This window comes from Martes martes (genome assembly GCF_963455335.1).
Source record: "Martes martes genome assembly, chromosome: 8".
NCBI lineage: Eukaryota > Metazoa > Chordata > Mammalia > Carnivora > Mustelidae > Martes > Martes martes.
Genome location: NC_137895.1, coordinates 116,497,275 through 116,517,845, shown reverse-complemented (window position 1 = coordinate 116,517,845; position 20,571 = coordinate 116,497,275). Strand labels below are relative to the sequence as shown.

Sequence of the window (20,571 nt, the reverse complement as noted above, 5' to 3'; positions counted from 1 at the left end):
ATTGGCAACATCCACTAACATTCAGTAATACGTGAACTCTAGCTAGGTATGTACCCACAGAAAGGAACGCAGAGTCCAGCAAAGAGAGATACCCACAAGAATGTCAGAACAACCTTAATTATACCGGCCCAAACTGAAAATAATCCAACTACTTATCAACTGTAGCATGGATAAATTCATTGAGCTCCACCCTTAAAAGTTTGGTACACTTTCCATCTATGATATGCTTTAATAAAAACAATCTTTAAATATATTGGTGGAAATTATATAACTTCCAAAAATATATTTTGAACACCACCACTTTCCCATCTGAGAACAGAACCATGGCTGGCCTCACTCAGTTCATGTTTCAGAACGTAGATTACCTGAGCCCGAAGAACAGTCATGGTTTCCAGGTCCTCCTCCTGCTTGGCGATGGTCTGCTTCATCTCATCCATCTGAAGCTGCTTGGAAGCCAAGGCCTTCTCTGCCATTTCCAGCTTTTCACTTAGTTCTTGCAGTACCACCTTATCCACTTTTTCAGACTAAAAGAGACAAGATTATTCTAGAAACGACTGTGAAATAATTTAACCTATTTTTTAAAAAAGATTTATTTATTTAGAGGCACCTGGGTGGCTCAGTAGGTTAAGACTCTCCTTCAGCTCAGGTCATCATGGTCTCAGGGTCCTGGGATGGAACCCCGAGTTGGGCTCTCTGCTCAGCGGGGAGCCTGTTCCCCCTCTCTCTCTGCCTGCCTCTCTGCCTGCTTGTAATCTCTCTCTCTTTCTCTGTCAAATAAATAAATAAAATCTTTTTAAAAATATTTATTTATTTAAGTGAGAGAGTGTGCATGAACAGGGGTGGGGAGAGGCAGAGGGACAGAAAGAGTCTCAAGCAGGCTCCTCACTGAGTGTGGATCCTAACGTGAGGCTCGGTCTCATGACCCTGAGATCACAACCTGAGCCAAAATCGAGAGACGGTTGCCTAACCAACGATGCCCCCCAGGCACCCCTAATTCAAGCTATTTTAGTAAAACATTAAACGAAGTTTTATTTTTTTAAATGCCTGGCTCTAAACTGTTCTGCTAATTAGCAATGATAACTTACTCAGAAAGTTGTATTCATTTAACTTACAGCTTGCAAGTTATAATTTCTTAATTTAAGACAGTTTAAAAAAACACTTAAAGAAGGGAAACGATGACAAACCCTGATCTCAGTGAGGCTGTAACTTGCTGATACTGTAATTTTCCCCACTGATGTTACTCTTACATGGCGAAGTCAGTAGAAAAGCAGAAACATATTTAAATTAAAAACTGATCACCTCACACCTGTCAGAATGACTAGTATCAAAAACAAACAAACAAACAAACAAAACCCAACAAGTGTTGGCAAGGATGTGGAGAAAAAGGGCAACCCTTGTGCACTGTTGGTGGGAATGCAAACTGGTGCAACCACTCTGGAAACACTATGGAGGTTTCTCAAAAAGTTAAAAATAGAACTACCTTATGATCCAGCAATCCCACTCTCCAGTATTTATCCAGAGAAAATGAAAATACTAATTCAAAAAGATATATCCATTCCTATGTTTACTAGAGCATTATTTACGATAGCTAAGATATGGAAGCAATCTAACTGTCCGTCAACAGATATGGATAAAAAGATGTGATCTATATATGTACACACACACACACACACACACACGAGAATATTACTCAGACATAAAAAGACTGAAATCTTGCCATCTGTGACAATATGGATGGACCTAGAGGGTATTATGTAAAGTGAAGTAAGTCATAGAAACAGACAAATACTGTATGATTTCACTTATGTGGAATGTAAAAAACAATTGTTTTGTTAAGGAGAGAGACATAAGGGGATGAAGAAGATCAAGAGGTGCAAACTTGTAGTTTGTAGTTATAAAATAAATAACTCAAGGGATGTACAGTACAGCACAGGAACACAGCTGACCCTCAAACAATGCATGGGTTAGAGGCACTGAGCCCCTGCAGAGTCACAAATCCACATGTAACTTTTGACTCCCCAGAAACTTAACTAGTAACAGCCTATGGCTGACTGGAAGCCTTACCAATAATTTAGTGGGCTAACATATATTTTGTATGTTATATGTATTATATACTGTGTTCTTACAATAAAGTAAGCTAAAAAAAGAAAATGTTATTTAAAAAGTCGTAAGGAAGAAAAAACACATATACAGTTTTGTATTTTAAAAAATCTGCATTTTAAGCAGACCTGTACAAACCCTTTTTGTTCAAGGGCCAACTGTACAGTTAATACTATTGTAATAACTCTGTACAGTGACAGATGGTAGCTATAATTATGAATGTTTCATAAGGTATGTAAATTTCAGATCACTATGTTGGACACTGAAAACTAATATGACATTGTGTGTCAACTCTACTCCAATTAAAAATAAATAAGTATATAAATAATGAAAAAAATTTACTAGTCCTAGAGAGGAACAATATTTCTTTTTAAAGATTTTATTTATTTATTTGACAAATACAGATCACAAATAGGCAGAGAGGAAGGCAGAGAGAGGGAGAGGAGGAAGCAGGCTCCCCGCCGAGCAGAGAGCCCGATGCGGGGCTCAATCCCAGGACCCTGGAATCACGACCCGAGCAGAAGGCAGAGGCCCCAAGCCACTGAGCCACCCAGGTGCCCCAGGAAGAATATTTTATTAAAAAAAAAAAAAAAAGTGGTGTCTGGGAGGCTCAGTCAGTTAAGCATCTGGATCTTGGTTTTGGCTCAGTTCCTGATCTCATGGTTGAGGGATCAAGCCCTGTGTCCTCAGGCTCCGTACTTAGTGGGGAGTCTGTTTGAAAGAATCTCTCCCTCTGACCCTCCCCTGAAAGATTCTCTCTCTCTAAAAATAAATAAAACTTAAAAAAAAAAAAGAAAACAAAGAGTCCATTTACAAGCATATAAACTCAAAGACCCCTTCTAATTCAAAGCATTCATGATCTTTACTCATTTATCCCAGCTTTATCCAAGTAAAACTGACAAATTAAATTATAAGATATTTAAAGTAAACAATGTAACAATTTGATATGCATATACAGTGTGAGAGGGTTCCCCCCACCAGGTTAACAGGCACGCCTATCACCTCACACATCTTCCCATTTTTAAACTGCCACTCCTTGCTGGTGTTATACTAATGTAAGTTGCAGTCCGGTGAGTCCAGAGTCTCAAGGTCACTGCCAGCAGCAAGCTAGCCCTGTAACAGCTCCATGGAGACAACCCCTCCAGTGGCCACCCATAGTCTCACTGTGCCCTGGTCACGTGGGAACCCATGCTGGTAGCTCTCCTATGAACCCACCCACTGTTAGAAATGCTAAAAGCTGCAGCATCTAGGCGGCTCAGTTGGTTAAGGGTCCAACTCTTGGTTTCGGCTCAGGTCATGATCTCAGGGTCCTGGGATAGAGCCCCGAGTTGGGCTCCATGCTCACCAGGAGTCTGCTTGAGATTCTCTCTCTCCCTCTCCCTCTGCCCCACCCCACCATGCCCCTCTGCACTCTCTCTCTCTCAAATAATAACTAAATAAATAAATCTTTAAAAAAAGAAATGCTAAAAGCATTTTATAAACTACATTATACACTGGGGGAACCTCAGAAGCTCTACACACTTAGACATAAGAAATCAATTATAAACCGAAGAACCACCTTTGAAACCCGAGTTAGTTAAGGATTAACACAACTATTTTGCACATAAAAATGTTTATAGTTTCTGTTCCTTATGAGGCTATGAAAGTTATTTTTTTCTACAAGTACCTCTTTTCTTTTCAGTTCCTCCAGTGTTTTCAATGAATTATTGTATTCTTGAAGAAGCTTGTTATGGGTCAACTGAAGAGCGGCTAACTTGGACCTGTTTAAAAAAAAAATTAAGAAATGGAATTTTGGGAGAAAATATAAAAACTTAGTCTTGCTTTCCCACCTTCTTCTGAAAACTCGATTAGCAAAACCTTCTCTCTTGCCTTTACCATTCCACTACCTGCTAGCCCTTTTCTACTCTCAAAGAAAACAATCTTTCAAAAAAAAAAAAAAATCAACACTGGGGCGCCTGGGTGGCTCAGTAGGTTAAGCCTCTGCCTTCGGCTCAGGTTATGATCTCAGGGTCCTGGGATCGAGCCCCACCATCGGGCTCTCTGCTCAGCGGGGAGCCTGCTTCCCCCTCTCTCTCTCTGCCTGCCTCTCTGCCTACTTGTGACCTCTGCCTGTCAAATAAATAAATAAAATCTTTTAAAAAAATCAACATAGATTACAAGTAACTTAATCATTTTGTTATAATAGAACAAATTTTATCTCTTCAGAGAAGTCTCCTGGTATCCCTTCAAATACATAAAAGAGAAGAATTTTAAACTTATTCTAAATCCTAATTCCAATCTTATGAAAGTGCTCTTCTACCTTCTTCTAGCAAGTGGTCATTCAGCTGGGGCATACTCACTTCTCCTCTTCAGTTTTAGCTTGCTCCATTTTGATTTCTGATTTCATGCTTTCCACTTGTAGCTCCAACTTTTTGTTGTTATAAACAAGCTCTTGCTTTTCATTCAGCTCTGAAGGGATTGCAGAATTTTTCCTTTCAAGGGACTGACATCTAGGAAAGATCATGAGGATAAACAATGCTCCTTTATTTCTCAGTGGCTTTTAAACCAAACCCAAGATTATGTGCCAAACACAAAGAAATTTAGGATTGCCATTTTCAAGGATTTAATGGTGCAAAAAAAAATTTTATCCTCCTTGCTTCTTTACTAGAAGCAAATAATATTTCTAAACCCTCATGACTAAACATTAAAAAAATACAGAACTTTTTTTGCTAAAGAAATTTACATATTCCTGAACCCTTATGCCTAACGTTAAAAAAAAAAGTACAGATCTGAGGTCACAGAAGCTATGGAATAATGGCCTTAAGTAGTCATGCAAGTATATTTTTGTTCTTCAACACAGACCAAAGTAGTAATTGGCTAAAGGTGCTTTTCATAGAGTGATCCATGGATATCTTCAGTATTTTGAGAAGTGTGGGTTCTGTCAAAACGCACAAAGAATATGTCCAAAGATTCAATAAGGGAAAAGGAAGTGTCTTAAGGTTTCTTAAAGATCAGAAAGAGAATTTCAGTATAATAATAGGAAACATGAACCACAGGTTCCTAATAGCAAGGCATTAACACCAAGCATGGTAAACCTCTCAATACGTTACAAGGTAGGGATAATGACACAGATTTTACAAATGATAAAACTAGGGCTCAGAGAGGTTAAATAAATAACTTGCCCAAAGGAATACCACAAATAAATTCTAGATCCATGTTTCAACTAAGCCTGTTTGCCCAAAGTCCTTAGCTTTAGCTGCTATGCTCTGCCGGATTACCATAAGATGGTAGAGCCTTGGTAAGCATAACTCTAAGGCAACACACGCTCATGTATTGAACTGGATTTATGTTTGCCAACTAATCCAAAAGAACAACATCAATTTAGCTTTTTAAAATTTGGGGTAATTTGCTACATTAAGAAAAATAAACACAAAGTTCTGAATTTAAATATTAGCCTTCATAATTGATTAAAAATGAATTCTTCTTCCTCAAGAAATCTCCCTGAAGTTCTTCTTTCTCTTTGCAGCTTCATTTATGTTTGCTTACATCAATATTGTCAGCTCAGGTAAGTCACAGGAAATCTGGCTTACTGCTTTTTTTTACAGGTTATCCCATAGGCTATAGCAAGCATAACCAACATCCCGGAGCAACGGAATCAGATTTCCCTGGGCCCCGTTTCCCCACATTACAAGTATTTCATGTTTATAAATGAACCTGTACGTTAATCTAAACGTTAGTGTTTGCGGAATTCACATTTTAATTAGGTTTCTATTTTTTTTTAGTAGCACAGTAATGAAACTATATTTTTACATAGTAATATATTTTGTAAAAATGTCCATTTTCTAAAGAAAATAGAATTCATCTCTCATTCTTACTTCTCTTGAAGTCTCTTCTTCATTAGCTCAGCCTCACTGAGTTTCGTATGAGCCTCTTGAAGCTCCTTAAATAGAGTTGTCACCTGAAGGTTCAATGTCTCCACTTCACTTCCAACCTGTCATTCAGGAAATCCCAAACACGCACATGTGATTCGGATCCAGACTAAATGAACCTTTTTGTGAGAAAACTGTGTGAACCATCATTGTCCAACTAAGACTGGTGAATTGATTACACTTTTAACAATTAATGCCGCAAATATCTTCCATGAAGAGAAATGTTTTAGCTACAAGTCTGTTTCCTTATATGTCTACATTTACTAATCATATACATTTTATGTTTTATAATATGTAATTTACAAACATATGGCAATATTTATATATAAAACTGTTTTTCTTACATAACTGATCAATTTGGATGCACTGTGATAATGACTTTATCATAATTTTTTTTTCCTATAGACATGTGTGGAGTTTATTTAAAGGGTAGAAGAATTGTCTCCTTTTTGATTCCAGTAATCCAAGAACATCCCCTCTTAATACTTGTAGGGGCCAAAATTCATACAAATACTCTCAGACATTAAGGTTCTAGGTTTTGCTAGTTTCTGCTCACCCTTTGTCAGACCTCAGTTAATTCTGATCATGGTTCAGGGGATCAGAGAGCACAGCGGAGTCAAAGCATAATCTAATTTACCCAGAGAGCAGCTTATGCTCACAGTCGATGGCTGATTTATGTTTCTAGTTTACTCCACTCTTTTCACTGAACCGAGTTTTTCCTGGCAGCTCCAGAATGGCTGTCAGTGAGCTTTATGGTGCCTTCGAAATCTCACTCTTCTACTACCAGTTGTCAAACTGGCTTTAGTCCACAACACACTATGACTCCCAGGTTGTCTCTTCATCTCAGTGTTTTCAGTGTTCTCCAGTCTCTTGAAGTAGGAAACTCAGCCCAGAGCATGGCATACAGTAGACATTCAACATATATTTGTTGAATAAATGAATTGGCTACAGTGAGCATCTTACAGAAATGTCTTTCATGTGGACAACTACAGCTCTTACAACTACCTGCCTTCGTCCACCCTCCCTAAGCTTAAGACTGAGTGACAGGCTCTAGGGTACAGCTCTGAGATGCCACAGAACACTGGCTACAGAAACATGAACCTTTGCATTCAAACTATTTCATTCAAACCAGCAGTAGGAAAGAACCGAGATCTTTCAATTCTATCTCAAGTTTCTGGGTCATATTCTCAAATAATCTCATTATGAAGTGGGCAAAATTCCTTCTCCACTAGAGGGCCTGTTCACTCACAAAGTTAGGAGAGAAAATCAGCCAAGAAGGGATAGAGCCTGGGTGGTTCAGTTGGTTGGGCATCTGACTCTTGATTTTGGCTGGGGTCCTGATCCCAGGGTCATGAGATGGGAGCCCTGTGTCGGGCTCTGCCCTCCACAGGCAGTCTGCTTTGGATTCTCTTTCTCCCTCTCTCTCTGCCTCTCCCCTCACTCGTGCATGCTCTTGCTCTCTAAAATAAATAAATCTACCTTAAAAAAAAAAAAAAGATACAGAGGTGTGATTCCCTAGAATCATTGGGATAGGAACACATCTCACTATAATTTACTATGGATGAAATTCAAATCAGGTCAAGGAAATATGAGAGAAATAGAATATAATATATCCAACATTATGATTATTTCTATTTCTAAATCTAATGACACAGCACAAGACTCGACTTCAGATATGGCTCAGGTACATCAGGGTGTGACAGCAGCCTTAGAACCCGAGTACCTACAGTTTCGGGGCCTTTCTCCTCTTCTTTCTCTTTTTCTGTGCTCCCCTCTGTTTGGGTCTCAATGTCAAAATGATCACTGGCTTTCTTTTCGAAATATGAAACTCTGAAAAATACAGAATATGGAAAAGTTACTTTGTCTTTGGTTTCAACAGGAACAGCAATTGCAGAAGCACCAAAAACAACACTGTCTGAAATCCGGATGGAAGATCAGGGATTTCAAAATCTCTCTGTATTTGCTATATTATATATTAACCTTTTTGGGTTTAGCTCTCATCCTAAAATTGGCTCGATGTGATTTAAGGGATGAATTCATGCAGAGATAAAAGATGGGCATAAATCATGCAAACACCTACAAAACCTGTCTCTTTCCATGTACAGTAATACACAGAAATATTTTAAAAATCTGTGTCTTTGTTGTACGTACATATGTGCGTGTGTGTTACATGAGTATGCACCCCGTTATAAAGATCCAGCAGAGAAAGGAAGCCTTTTTGGACCCATCTAAGTTCACAAGTCCTTAAAAACAAACAAATGTACCAAAATTCTTACAGTGAATCATAACCACACGAAATCCAGCCCAAGACAAATGAAACAAGAAGAGATTTCTCGTTAACGACAGTGAACTGAATATATGCACATAATTTTTCTGCCACACTGTACTCCACCAAAATGACTTTTAAAAAGCTATCTCCATACAAGAACAAAGAGAAAGGGAGAGGAAATAACAGCAAGAACATTTGGGGAACATGGCTATGAGTGGGAACTGACTTGGCAGCCCAGTAAGGCTGGGTCTGAAGTCAACATTAGGGAAAGCCAAGACATAACCTAATCGACACTGTGGGAAGTAGAAGGTTCAGGAGTCAGTGACACCAGGTACCTGTGGAAGTGGGGACAAAGGTGGGGCCTGTTTAAGAGGGACTGGAAGTGATGACTGGGTGGCTCAGTCAGTTGGGCGTCAACTCTTGATCCCATCGGGGTCATGAATTCTGCTCCATGCTGGGCTCCACCCTGGGTGTGGAGTTTACTTTAAAAAAAAAAAAGAGTGTCTAGAATATCACAAAATAAGGGCTTTCTGGGTTCAGACATTAGTCAGAGATGAGACATGGGTTCTTCTATAAGGGGAACTACACACAGAACATTAAGACCCTCAGCCACCTTCTTTTACTCATCTCAAGAACCTCCACATTTGAGAGAAATGCCCTCCAGGCAGGAGGCTGGAAGAGTACCCTCTGAAGTATGTAACCAGGATAAGGGAAAAGATTGAAAGTTTCTGACACAGGCTCCCCAAGGAAACCTCCAAGCCAGATCTCTCTAGATGTGCACCGAGAGCTTCAATCAGCTTTTGATACCCTGTAAGCCTGCTAAATCTGATCGAACAGCCAAGATTACTAGACATTTAAGGAAAATCTTAATAAGAAACAGAAAAAAGTAACTTACTGAAAACAGAATATCCCAGCAGGGAAATAAATGTCAAAAATATCATTAAGATCTTTAGAGAGATGAGGAAATATTACAACCACAAAAAAATGGAACACAATAAAAAACGAATACTCAAAGATGAGGAAATATTATAATCACAAAAAAATGGAACACAATAAAAAATGAATACTCAAAGGAATTCTCCTCCACAAAAAAAGGGAAGATGAAAGTTGATCAAATTTATCAGAAAGGAGAAAAAGGGAGAGACAGAGAAAAGGAACAAGGAGTTAAGAAAATTAGAGGAGATCCAATTAAAAAAATAGTAATGCTATAAAGAGAGAACAAAGACAACTGAGGGTAAGAGATCATCACTAAATTAATTCAAGATCATCTCTCAAGAACTGAAGAACATGAGTTTGCAGAATGAAAGATCCCAAGAGTATCCAGAACAGATGAAAAACAGGCTCACACCAAAGCATGTGAGAAGTCTCATCCCCAAAGATGAGGAGACAGAATGGCAGAGGGTCTTTTTAGCATTAACACCAGAAGCTAGGACACAATGAAGCAAAGCTTTTGAAATGTGGAGGGAAAATTATATCCGATGACAGAATTCTATACCTAGCCCAACTATCCATGAAGTATAAAGGCAGAAGGAGAGATTTTTAGATATGCAGGTCTGAGAAAATAGACTACCCATACATTCTTTTTCAGTCAGTTAGTGGAAATGTGGTAAGCTTTGTTTGAGAAAGACAACAACAATAACAACATTTAAAAAGAGTAGAAAAGGTGTTGGATTCAGGAAACAGGTGATGGAACACAGGAGAGCTGAAGGAATTCCTCAGGGTGAAGGCAAAGGGAGATGCCAAGATGAGTGCCATGAGGCAGGACCTAGAAAGCAAGTATTCTCCAGAGAGAATACGACTAGAATACTAACAAGTCTGAATGCATCTGAGAGATTTCCTCATTGAGGAAGAGTATGGGGAAACTAAGCAAATTTTAAAGATGTAACTATGCACAGAAGTAAGAAAAAAAAAGTTGTGTAAAAAAAGGAAAGGTGTTCAAGGCACAGAGCGGAGCTCAACTGAGTACTCCCTGGGTGTGCCTAATAACGTAAAACGCCAAGTAGTTACCTAACTAAATTTCAGTATAGTCAATTTCAGAGGTGGGGCAGGTAAGTCGGGTCCACAAGCATCTGTGTGTGCAACGGGAGGTCAATAGATTGTGTTCACAATAGGGAGACAACTCAGTAGCAATTTAAGCCTGGTGCATGGAGGGAAATATCAAAATGGTCACAACTGTCACAAATTGCCAAACCTAACTAGTGCACAGACACTATTTCAGGCTAAGCCAGATAAATGGGGTAAGAGCCAGCTGGTGTGGAGTTGATGGATGGGCCTTTTTCACGCCACTCATGTATGACCCAGGGTTCTGATCTACTTTTGAATAATCATTTATCTTACTTTTCTAGGGCAAATTTTCATCTTGGACTGACTTTCCCTGCTACTTCTCAACTCTCTTGAGCCACACTTCCTACACTTTCCCCCTTTTTACTTGCTGTCAGTTTAAATTTGTTTAGAAAGTACAAATCACATGAAATATGAATCCTGGAAAACAATGAGGGAAAGAAAAAGACAAATCTACATCTCCTTTCCCCACAAATCTTCTAAGAGTTTTCAGAATAAATTTCATGCTGTCTATATCCCTATTTGTCATGATTAATGAAAACAACTGAAGACTCACTTGTTTGAGAAAGAGACATGTTAGGTCTTGGGATGTGTTTTCATCATATCCTATACAGCATGTACAAGCCAGGCTGTCCAGATATCAGGGATTTTATTTCTTGATTTTCAGTTCTGCCATAGTGACGAGGGGGAAATCATCATCCTGATACCCACCCAGAGAGCATAAGTCTGTTGACTTACCAGTTGTTAAATACTGAGAGAGGGCTGGCTCAGAGAATGGAGATTTAATGCTATTGAGAAAGCAACCCTTTCTAGGTGCTCAAGGTGGGAGACTAAACACAGCTATCTCAAAGGCATGCCTGACTTCTTGGGCCATCCGAAGAACTACTGCTACAGGGAGAAGGCTGTGATTATTCTGAAAGCAGGAATTATATATATCATATGAATGATGAGGAGGTATAATTAGTAAATTCCCAAGTTGACACTTTCATCATGAAAACTAACCATGTTGTCTAAGTACAGATGAATTACTGGCTCAACTTCTGAGAATGGTGTGTAGAACACAGGAGGGGTAAAAGTGCCTACAAAATGCAAACACACTGATTATTCATGGCTCGTAAAGGTCTCCTTCAAAGGGTAACATTTTCCCTTTAAAAACTAGCTTGGTAACTAAGGTGTAAAAAGAGTGCTTTTATTTATCTATCTATGCATTGTTATTATGTTTTAGGATTTGTTGAAAAGACAGGACGAATATTTTGCTCCATTAGAATACATGCTACTAGTCTCCTAGAAGTCAACCCTTGAAATTTTCTACGGGAAAATAGGAGGATATGGTGTAAACATATAGGATTCAGAGCTGGTGTGCCCTCCGCACCTTTTGAAATGTGCTGATCATGAAATCCGTCATTGGACCAAAGCTGATGTGTATTCCAGGTTAACCTCATCTGAATAAGGAACTTAGGTTTCATATTTGACAAAAGATCTTTCTATAGTTGAAAATTTAAACTGTTTCAGGGCCGCCTGGATGGTGCAGTTGGTTAAGCATCCTATTCTTGGTTTCAGCTCAGGTCCTGATCTCAGGATTGTGAGACTGAGCCCTGCCCTGGGCTCCACGCTCAGGGTAGAGTCTGCTTGAGACTCTGTCTCTTGCTCTCCCTTAGCCCCTCCCGCCTCCCTCCCTAAAATAAATAAATCTTAAGATGTAAACTGCTTCAGTTAGAAAGTACTTCTCACAGTGCTATAATTTTAAGATTAATAAGCCATTTATAATGTCTGAGAGAATCAATGATGTCATAGTATATTTATGATTAAATGTTGCAATTGCTGGAACCTTAAAACTATTGCATAACCTCTCCCATATCCTACATGGTTTAGCACTTTGCATTTCTTAAAAGTGCATTTGCACATAGAAATTCATTGACTTCACAACTCTACAGTGTATGAATTTTATCCCAAAGTGGGTGTGTGTGTGTGTTCCCATATATACCATATTCTATGAGGCCAGTATTTCCCTTACACCAAAACCAGACAAAGACATTACAAGGAAAGAAAACTATGGACTGATACGACTTATGAATAAAGATGTAAAAATCCTTAACAAAATTTTAATAACCTAAACTAGCAACATATAGAAAGGATTATACATCCAAGTGGATTTACCCAGGACTGAAAGGTTGGTTTAACACATGAAAATCAATCACTGAAATATACCATATTAACAGAAGTTTAAAAAACCATTAGTTGTCCCCATAGACATGGAAAAAGCATTTCACAAAATCCAAAACCCTTCATGATAAAAAGCACAACAAACTAGAAATAGAAGGGAGCTTCTCAACCTGATAAAAGCATCTATGAAAACTTGCAGTTAACATCATACTTGATAGTGAAAGGTTGAAGGCCTTCCCCCCCTAAGACAAGCATGTCTGCTTTCTCCACTTCACTTAACATTGTGCTAGAGATTCTAGCCAGGGAAATCATGCAAGAAAAAGAAATACAAGGTACCCTTGCCGGTAAGGAAGAAAGAACAATATTCCTTTGCATAGGACATGATCTTGTATAAAGAAAATCCTAAGGAATCCACTAAAAAACTATTAGTGCTAATACATGAGTTCTAGCAAGGTTTCAGGATACAAGTCAATGTACAATATGCAAAAAAGTCAGTGGCATTTCTACACACTAGCAAAGAATACTCCAAAAAAGAAATTTAAAAAACAATGTCATGTATAAGAGGGCTAAAAAAACTAGAAATCATAGTAACAAATTTTGAAAACTAGTTTAAGACCTGTGTACCAAAAATGACAAAACATCATGGAAATACATTACAGATGACCTCATGAAATCTATGGGTTATCCTTCACGGATCAGAAGATTTAATATTGCTAAGATGGCAATGCTCCCCAAACCGAACTCCAGATTCAATGCAATCCCTAACAAAATCCCAGCTGGCTTTTTTTTTTTTTTTTTCAAACCAGAAATTAACCAACTTATCCTAAGATTTATACAGAAAAGCAAGAAACCCAGGACAGCCAAAACAATCTTTCAAAGTTTAAGAACCCACACTTCCTGATTTCAAAATTTAACTGTAGTAATCAAGACAGTGTAGCATTAGTAAAGAATAAGCATATAGATCAAAGGAATAAAATTGAAGGTTTAGAAATTAATCTTTACATGTATGGCTAACTGATTTATACCAAGGGTGCCAAGGCAATTCACTGATGGAGAGAATGGTCTTTTCAACAAATGGTGTTAGGGTGACTGGATATCCACACACAAAAGAAAGAAGTTGGACCCCGACCTCACACCATATACCCAAATGAACTCAAAACGGATCAGAGACCTGACTGTAAGAGCTAAAACTATAAAGCTCTTAGAAGAAAACATAGGAGTGAATCTTTGTGACCCTGGGTTAGTCAATGGTTCATTAGACACAACATCAAAAGCACAAGTGACAAAAGAAAAAGAGATAAAGTGGACTACATCAAAATTTTTAAAAAAATTGTGCTACCAATGAAAGCGCCCAGGAGGTAAAGAGGTAATTCACAGAATGGGAGAAAATATTTGCAAATCATAAACCCTCAAAAAGGATTTGCATCTAGAATATATAATGAACTCTTAGGACTCAGCAATAAAAAGGCAATCCAATTTTTCAAAAATGGGCAAAGGATTTCAATAGATATTTTCAAAGATGATATACAAATGATCAACATGAAAAGATACTCAACATTATCAGTCATTAGGAAAATGAAATCAAAATCACAATGAGACACCACTTTACATCCATGAGACGGCTGTCATCAAGAGGGCAGACGATTACAAGTGTGAAGGAGGACATGGAGAAAAGCAGGACCCTCAAACGTAAAATGGTGCAGCTACTGCAGGAAACAGTTTGGTAGTTCCTCAAACCATTCAACACAGAGATGCCAATGGCCCAGCGATCCCACTCCTGCGTATATACCCCCGGAGGATTAAAAAAATACGTCCACACAAAAAGTTATGCAAGAATGTTTACAGCAAGTGTTATTCACAATACATACAAAGTGGGAACCAAAATGTTCACCAACTGTTGAATAAGCAAAATACTGACTAGTCACACAATGGACTATTAGTTGGCAACAAAAAGGAAATGAAGAACTGATTTGTGCTACAACGTGGATGACCTCTGAAAACATGATGCTAAATAAAGTCAGTTGACCACAAAAGACCACATATCATCATATGGTTCCATTTGGATGAAATGTCCAGAATAGGCAAGTCTGTGGAGACAGAGAACAGACTGCTGGGAGGAATGAGGGATCAGTGTTAACAGGTACTGGGTTTCTTACTTGGGGAAAAAGATGTTCCAAAATTATAATGTGGTCACGGCTACCTAACTGGGAATATTCTAAACTATACTGAAATATATACGTTAAATGCATGGATTATCTGATGTCTTAATTTTCTCTCCATAAAGCTGTTAAAAAAAGCAATGTATGCATATTTCAAGTTACCTATTTCATACCTTTCTTTGGCTTCCTTGAGTGCAATTCCAAGCTTCTCCACCTTCTGGTTTTCCTCCCTTAGACAAAGCAGGAGCTGGCTCACAGTTAATTTCTCAAATTCCAAATAATTCCTGGCACTCTCTGTAGATTTGTTCCTGTACCAAGAACAGAATAAAGATTAAAAGGTTTTCATCAGAAAACACAAATGTCGAAGTGTCTAAGAAAGTAACTGAAACCAACGTAAAGGAACTACTTTTCAGAACACTCTCCAAATAATTCTCATCTACAGACCAAATGCAGCTGGCCTGCGACCACCAGGTTCACACTCCTCCACAGTGTCCAAGAAAGGGGTGGGGACTCTGGGGTAGCCTCACCTTGCACTATACACGCTCACTTCCTCCAAATAGCCAGTGTGCCCAGTACATCAGACCCCAGAACCCCCAGGAATGGTGGAGCAGAGGTGGCCCTGGTTTCTGGTGCCGGCCTTCCTAGAGAACTAGCCTCAAAGAGGATCACAGTCGTACAAAGTACATGAACACGTGTGCCGCCTGGCAACACCTGGACTGCTGACCTTTCTCCAACTTGATATTCTCAGGTCAAGAGAAGAAGGTACTTTTTGTTTTTGATTTCAAATAACTATAGCAGAGAAATGTAAGCACCACTGGTATGTGAAATATTTTCCTTGATTTCGAAATCTGATTATATCAACAAGCAGGATGATGACAAACAAGACCAGGACCACCGGTATGACAGCTACACTTCCCGGATGACCGCAATGATGCTCACGTTCAAGTTCACACGTTTCGTACACAGCCGGGATTAAATCCCAGTTCCCGACTTTGAACTCCACACCTAGTTATCAATCTCTGACTCCTTAATATACCTTCAAATGAGGTAAGAAAGCAGTTACTAAAACGTAACTGTGGCTTGGGGTGTCTGGCTGGCTCAGTCAGAGGAGCGTGTGTCCCTTCATCTCGGGGTCATGAGTTCAAGCCCCACGTTGGATGTAGAGATTACTTAAAAATAAAATCTTAATAAAACAAAAACAACCTATGGCTTAAAAGAGGAAGTGGCTTTAGCAGGTGGCTATAGATGAAGAGGAAGTGGCTTGGAAATTTCAACCAGGGCCTTCTTCCTTCGCACCACTTCTAGGAAAGTCTTTCGATATTAAAAACAGCAGGATGGGGGAAAGCTGAGGAACTGCTAAGCGAGGAAGCAACTTTCGTTTATGCTGACAGCCCTGTTGACCGAAAGAGTATTATCTAACACTTATTTTCTACTTGATGCAAGGGCTTGGAAGCAAAACTGGGAAAAAAGAAACAGCCTGTTTTTCTAAGTACATTTGTCACATTATGGGAAAAAAAAGGTATTAAAAGCCCACGAGAGAAGAGATTCCTAGACGAATTTTCAAATAACTGTGTCTTTCAAAGAGACTAACCCAGCAGTAACTTGCATCCAGGGGATGAGCCAACAGCCCATTCCAGGTGAGAGTTGTGAATGCCCAGCTCTTCTGCCATCTCTTCTGCCAACCCTCCCCCCACCACCATTTAAGATGTCTGCTTCCTAATGTCTACTTGGAATAGGTCACCTAGATGTCTGTGTCTTTTTTTTTTTTTTAAAGATTTTATTTATTTATTTGACAGAGGGAACACAAACAGGGGGAGTGGGAGAGGGAGAAGCAGACTTCCCGTGGAGCAGGGAGCCCGATGCAGGGCTCAATCCCAGGACCCTGGGATCATGACCTGAGCTGAAGGCAGAGGCTTAACCCACTGAGCCACTCAGGTGCCTCTAGATGTCTGCTTCTTCATGTCTATTTGGAACAGGTCAGCTTGAGACTCCACAGGTAAGACATCTGGCCACGGGGTGTGACAGCATCTTAGAGCACTTACAGTCCTTACTGGAGATCACTCAGGATCAGTCATCTGGGCTCATTCTCGGGAATGAACAGGGAAGACAAAATGATAACGTCCCACTTTATCGAGCTGAACAGCCCAGGCCAGGGCAAAGTGCACCAGTAAACAAATCAGCAAGCATGAGTCTTTTGATTAAGAACAAGTGAGTCTTCTCATCTTATGGGAGATGAAACACCTCTAAACGGAGTGGTGAGGGTTGAGTTGGCCCACAGAGGGACCACACGTTGTTTTTACTCTCTGCCAGCCCGGCTGCAACACTAAATCGCATTCAAACCGGACATTCTTAAAAGGTCCTGGCATGGGGCGCCTGGGTGGGCTCAGTCAGTTAAGTGGCTGCCATCTGCTCAGGTCAAGACCCCAGGGCCCTGGGATCGAGCCCCGCATCAGGTTTCCTACTTGGTGGGGAGTCTGGTTCCTCTTATTCTGCCTCTCCCCCTTCTTGTGCTCTCTCTCAAATAAACAAATAAATTCTTAACAACAACAACCGCCAAAAAAGGGTCCTGGCATCAATGAATGAGAATCGACTTTTGCAGCCCAAGATGTTTGATCTCCCAGCGGCGAGCTGCAAGTGACAAGACTGCCCAGTGGGGGAGCGGGGTAGGGGTTGTCCACTAGCCCTAGCCCTTGTCCACATACGTGTCAATGGAATCAGTTCTTGTCGGTCCAGGACTTGTCCTGATTTCTCTCACTGCCACATCTGCGTCTCCTTCCTGTAAAGGCAGAAGTGAAAGGGCTTTACCATGATAATGTCCGCAAGACAAATTTTTTATCAAAAGAGAAAAAGGCAGTAAGATCAAGAATGTTGATGGCCTGCAACCCAGGAAAGCGACCGACATTTAAATGGGAGATGTTTCAATGAGGTCACTGAAATGGAATGGGAATCTAGCCTCCCCTTACTCTGCACACCCTGTCAGGATTATAAATATCTAGGCCAAGGTGTGAAGATTCATGTCTCATCCAGAACAGTCAACCTGACCCAAACACATGAAAACTTATCTCCTCCCTCTCCTTGGCAGTTCGTTCCCTTCTTTCCCAAGTTAAGGTCACATGGAGCTAGCGATACCTCCATCCAACTTCCCTGTACAGGCCTTTATTATTTTTTTTTAAGATTTTATTTATTTATTTGTCAGAGAGAGAGAAAGAGAGAGAGCACAAACAGGCAGAGAGGCAGGCAGAGGCAAAGAGAGAAGCAGGCTCCCCACTGAGCAGAGAGCCCGATATGGGACTCGATCCTAGAACCCTGGGATCATGACCTGAGCTGAAGGCAGCAGCCTAACCAACTGAGCCACCCAGGCGTCCCTGTACAGGCCTTTAAAATGCAAAATGTCAGAACCTGCTGAAGCAATGTTGAAAAAGAGGCTGTTTTCTATGGGTAAAGCTCACAAAGCACAACGCTGGCTCCTAGCGAAATCTGTATATATCATGGGCCATTTAAGCGTACAAGAAGTCCAAGACCAGTCAAATGATAGGAAAGACATTAATATTCCAATGAACGAGCAGGAAAGTCTTCCAAAAACGCATGAACAAAGATGGCTCTAGACAATTTTGATAGTGTACGTTTTTCCTAAACCTTGGGCAGTGTTTTCCAGTTCACAAGAAGCAAGGCAAGAAAAGCATGTTTACACTAAAACTAACTGTCACTCATTGGACAAGTGGAGGAGCATATTGTGCTTACCATGCGCCCCAAAGGAAGAAGCCTCATTTGGAAACTTCTCATATGCTCCTTGGCCTTCCTGAATTTTGCCAGGTATTTGGAAAAGGTAAAAGCTGTTCGATCGAACCTGCGTTTCATTATCTTTGGTCACCTACAGAAAGGGTACTCTGGCAAAGTGTGCTTTCCATTTGGTATTTCAATTCTCCTAATTTCGGCTGCTATGAACGCTCCTGAAGATTTATTAGGGAGCATGGACGGCAAAGTTACTAAGAGCTGTCTCCCCATGCTACTACTCTTCAGTGCAGCAAAGGAACTGGAAAGCAAAGAAAGTCACACGCTAATAATTCTGACACGCCCAGGAGCTCAGCTTTTTACAAGCTTCCCACGCATTACCTACAAGGTCCGTATTTCTCTCTCAGAGACACTCTCTTTTTTCCTGTCTGATGTACGGTCTGATAAAGCTAACATGCCAGTGGGCATCACAGAGGCTCTTATCCTTGTGGGGTTTTCTCCCTCAACATTTAACATTTTCTAGCGGCGATGAAGAAGAGTGGCTCTGTGGCCCCCAGACACGGACACCACAGATACTCGTCATATGCTCAGGAACGGGCCGGCACATGCCACTTCACTGAACTCACTTCGTTTTCGGTTGCACAGAAACGTGTCAGACACCCAGGGCTTCACCCTCAGCTCCTGGAGGTGCCCAGGCAGCTGCTGTTAGAAGCGGGGGCAAAGCCAAGGTCAACCCGCAAGCACAACCCCAGTGGTACTACTTTCTTTTCTTCACTTGTTGTTTTTAATAAACCAAGGTTCCTCGTAAGGCTTGTCTGAAAAGAGGGTTCTATTATTAAAAAGTATTTTAAAGCCATCAGTTTGCCCCATCTTCTCATGAGTCTGTACACCCAAGTGCAGTGCGGGACACAGTGAAGGACCTGGTCTGGAAAAGTGTGTTTTCTGTTTTGTTTTTTAGATCAGTCACAAGGTATCTGATTTGTCAGTACCTATGGGAAGGAAAAGAAAAACTAACCCTACCCCTTTTGTCATAAAAGATAATCAGTATTCTTCCATTTCAGCTATGATAGCCCTCATGAGTGTTAGACTTTTTTTTTTTTTTTTTTGAGAGCGAAACAGAGAGAGAGAGCGCATGTGCAAGCAAGGGTAGGGACAGAGGGAGAGAGAGAATCCCAAGCAGGCTCCACGATCCAAGCGGGATCTCATAACCCTGAGATTGGGACCTGAGCCAAAATAGAGTCAGACGCTTAACCCACTGAGCCACCCAGGCGCCCCTAGGATTATGTCATACTTAAAAACAAGAGCCAATTTATCTTGGTGATATTGATGCTGAAACTCCCGCCCTCTTTGGCTTTGGTGTGTTGAAAAGACATGGTAATCTAGGTGTCTAGGTGTCTAGGCGAGGTTTTGTAATTTGCTGAAAACGAAATCAAAACCAGGACACTTACAGCTATCCTGATTTCAACAAAGGAGTCTTCAGAAGAGCCCCCCAAATTCAGCTTGAGCTGTAGTTCTGACACAATCCCCAGCAGATCTGCTTTTTCAGCTTGGAGATAGGCCACCTGGGTCTTCAGCTGTTCGAGTTCCTGGTCTGCTTCTGCCTTGGGGACTTTGGGGTCCCCAGTGGGGTCCTGGAAATGATAAGAAGCAAAGTGAATGAGCAAATCAAACTAACACCTGGTCATCAAACTCAAGTGTCCCCACACCCCCTGGCAAGGCAGCTACACTTTACGGTAGAAAATTCTAGCCTTTTCTTAGAGATATATTGTGATACAACATTTCAAATGGAAGATTCTACATTATTTTATTATATTCAAACAACACAAAGTTAAAATAATCTCATGACAAGAAAGAAAGGCCTTCTTAGCATACAGGATAATATGACATGAAAGAAACCATCAGATTTTGACAATGGTAAAGTTGTCCAAAACCTCAGAAAATAAGGACAAAAAGCTACCAAATCAACCCCTTGCCTTTTTTCTTCCCACACAAAGGCAGACCCACCCTCACTCTATCCATACTTGTCATGTATAGTTTGAAGTCAAAGCATCAAGACATCTTACTACGTGATAAATGAATGGTAAAGACAATGCAAAGTCCAAAATTCTCTCACGCAGTCTGTTACACTCTACGTTGTTTTTTTTTTTTTTTAGAATGCTAAAAGTAAGCCCAGGGAGAA

General features: G+C 40.2%; 1 protein-coding gene across 5 annotated transcripts in view; it reads right to left on the bottom strand.

Moving 5' to 3' along the window:
* Nucleotides 1–20,571, bottom strand: part of OPTN (optineurin) — a 43,071-nt gene that overhangs the window by 10,088 nt on the left and 12,412 nt on the right. For all 5 annotated transcript variants that reach the window (XR_013967237.1, XM_080810488.1, XM_080810486.1 and 2 more), the window contains exons 4-11: nt 19,841–20,023; nt 17,363–17,436; nt 14,834–14,968; nt 7,736–7,838; nt 5,955–6,070; nt 4,440–4,589; nt 3,767–3,860; nt 366–524 (exon numbers count right to left, since the gene is read on the bottom strand). Coding sequence is in view for 4 of the 5 variants with exons in the window: in XM_080810488.1 (XP_080666614.1) it covers nt 366–524; nt 3,767–3,860; nt 4,440–4,589; nt 5,955–6,070; nt 7,736–7,838; nt 14,834–14,968; nt 17,363–17,436; nt 19,841–20,023 (1,014 nt within the window). In the remaining variant the exon portion in view is untranslated. The remainder of the gene's footprint in view (nt 1–365; nt 525–3,766; nt 3,861–4,439; nt 4,590–5,954; nt 6,071–7,735; nt 7,839–14,833; nt 14,969–17,362; nt 17,437–19,840; nt 20,024–20,571) is intronic.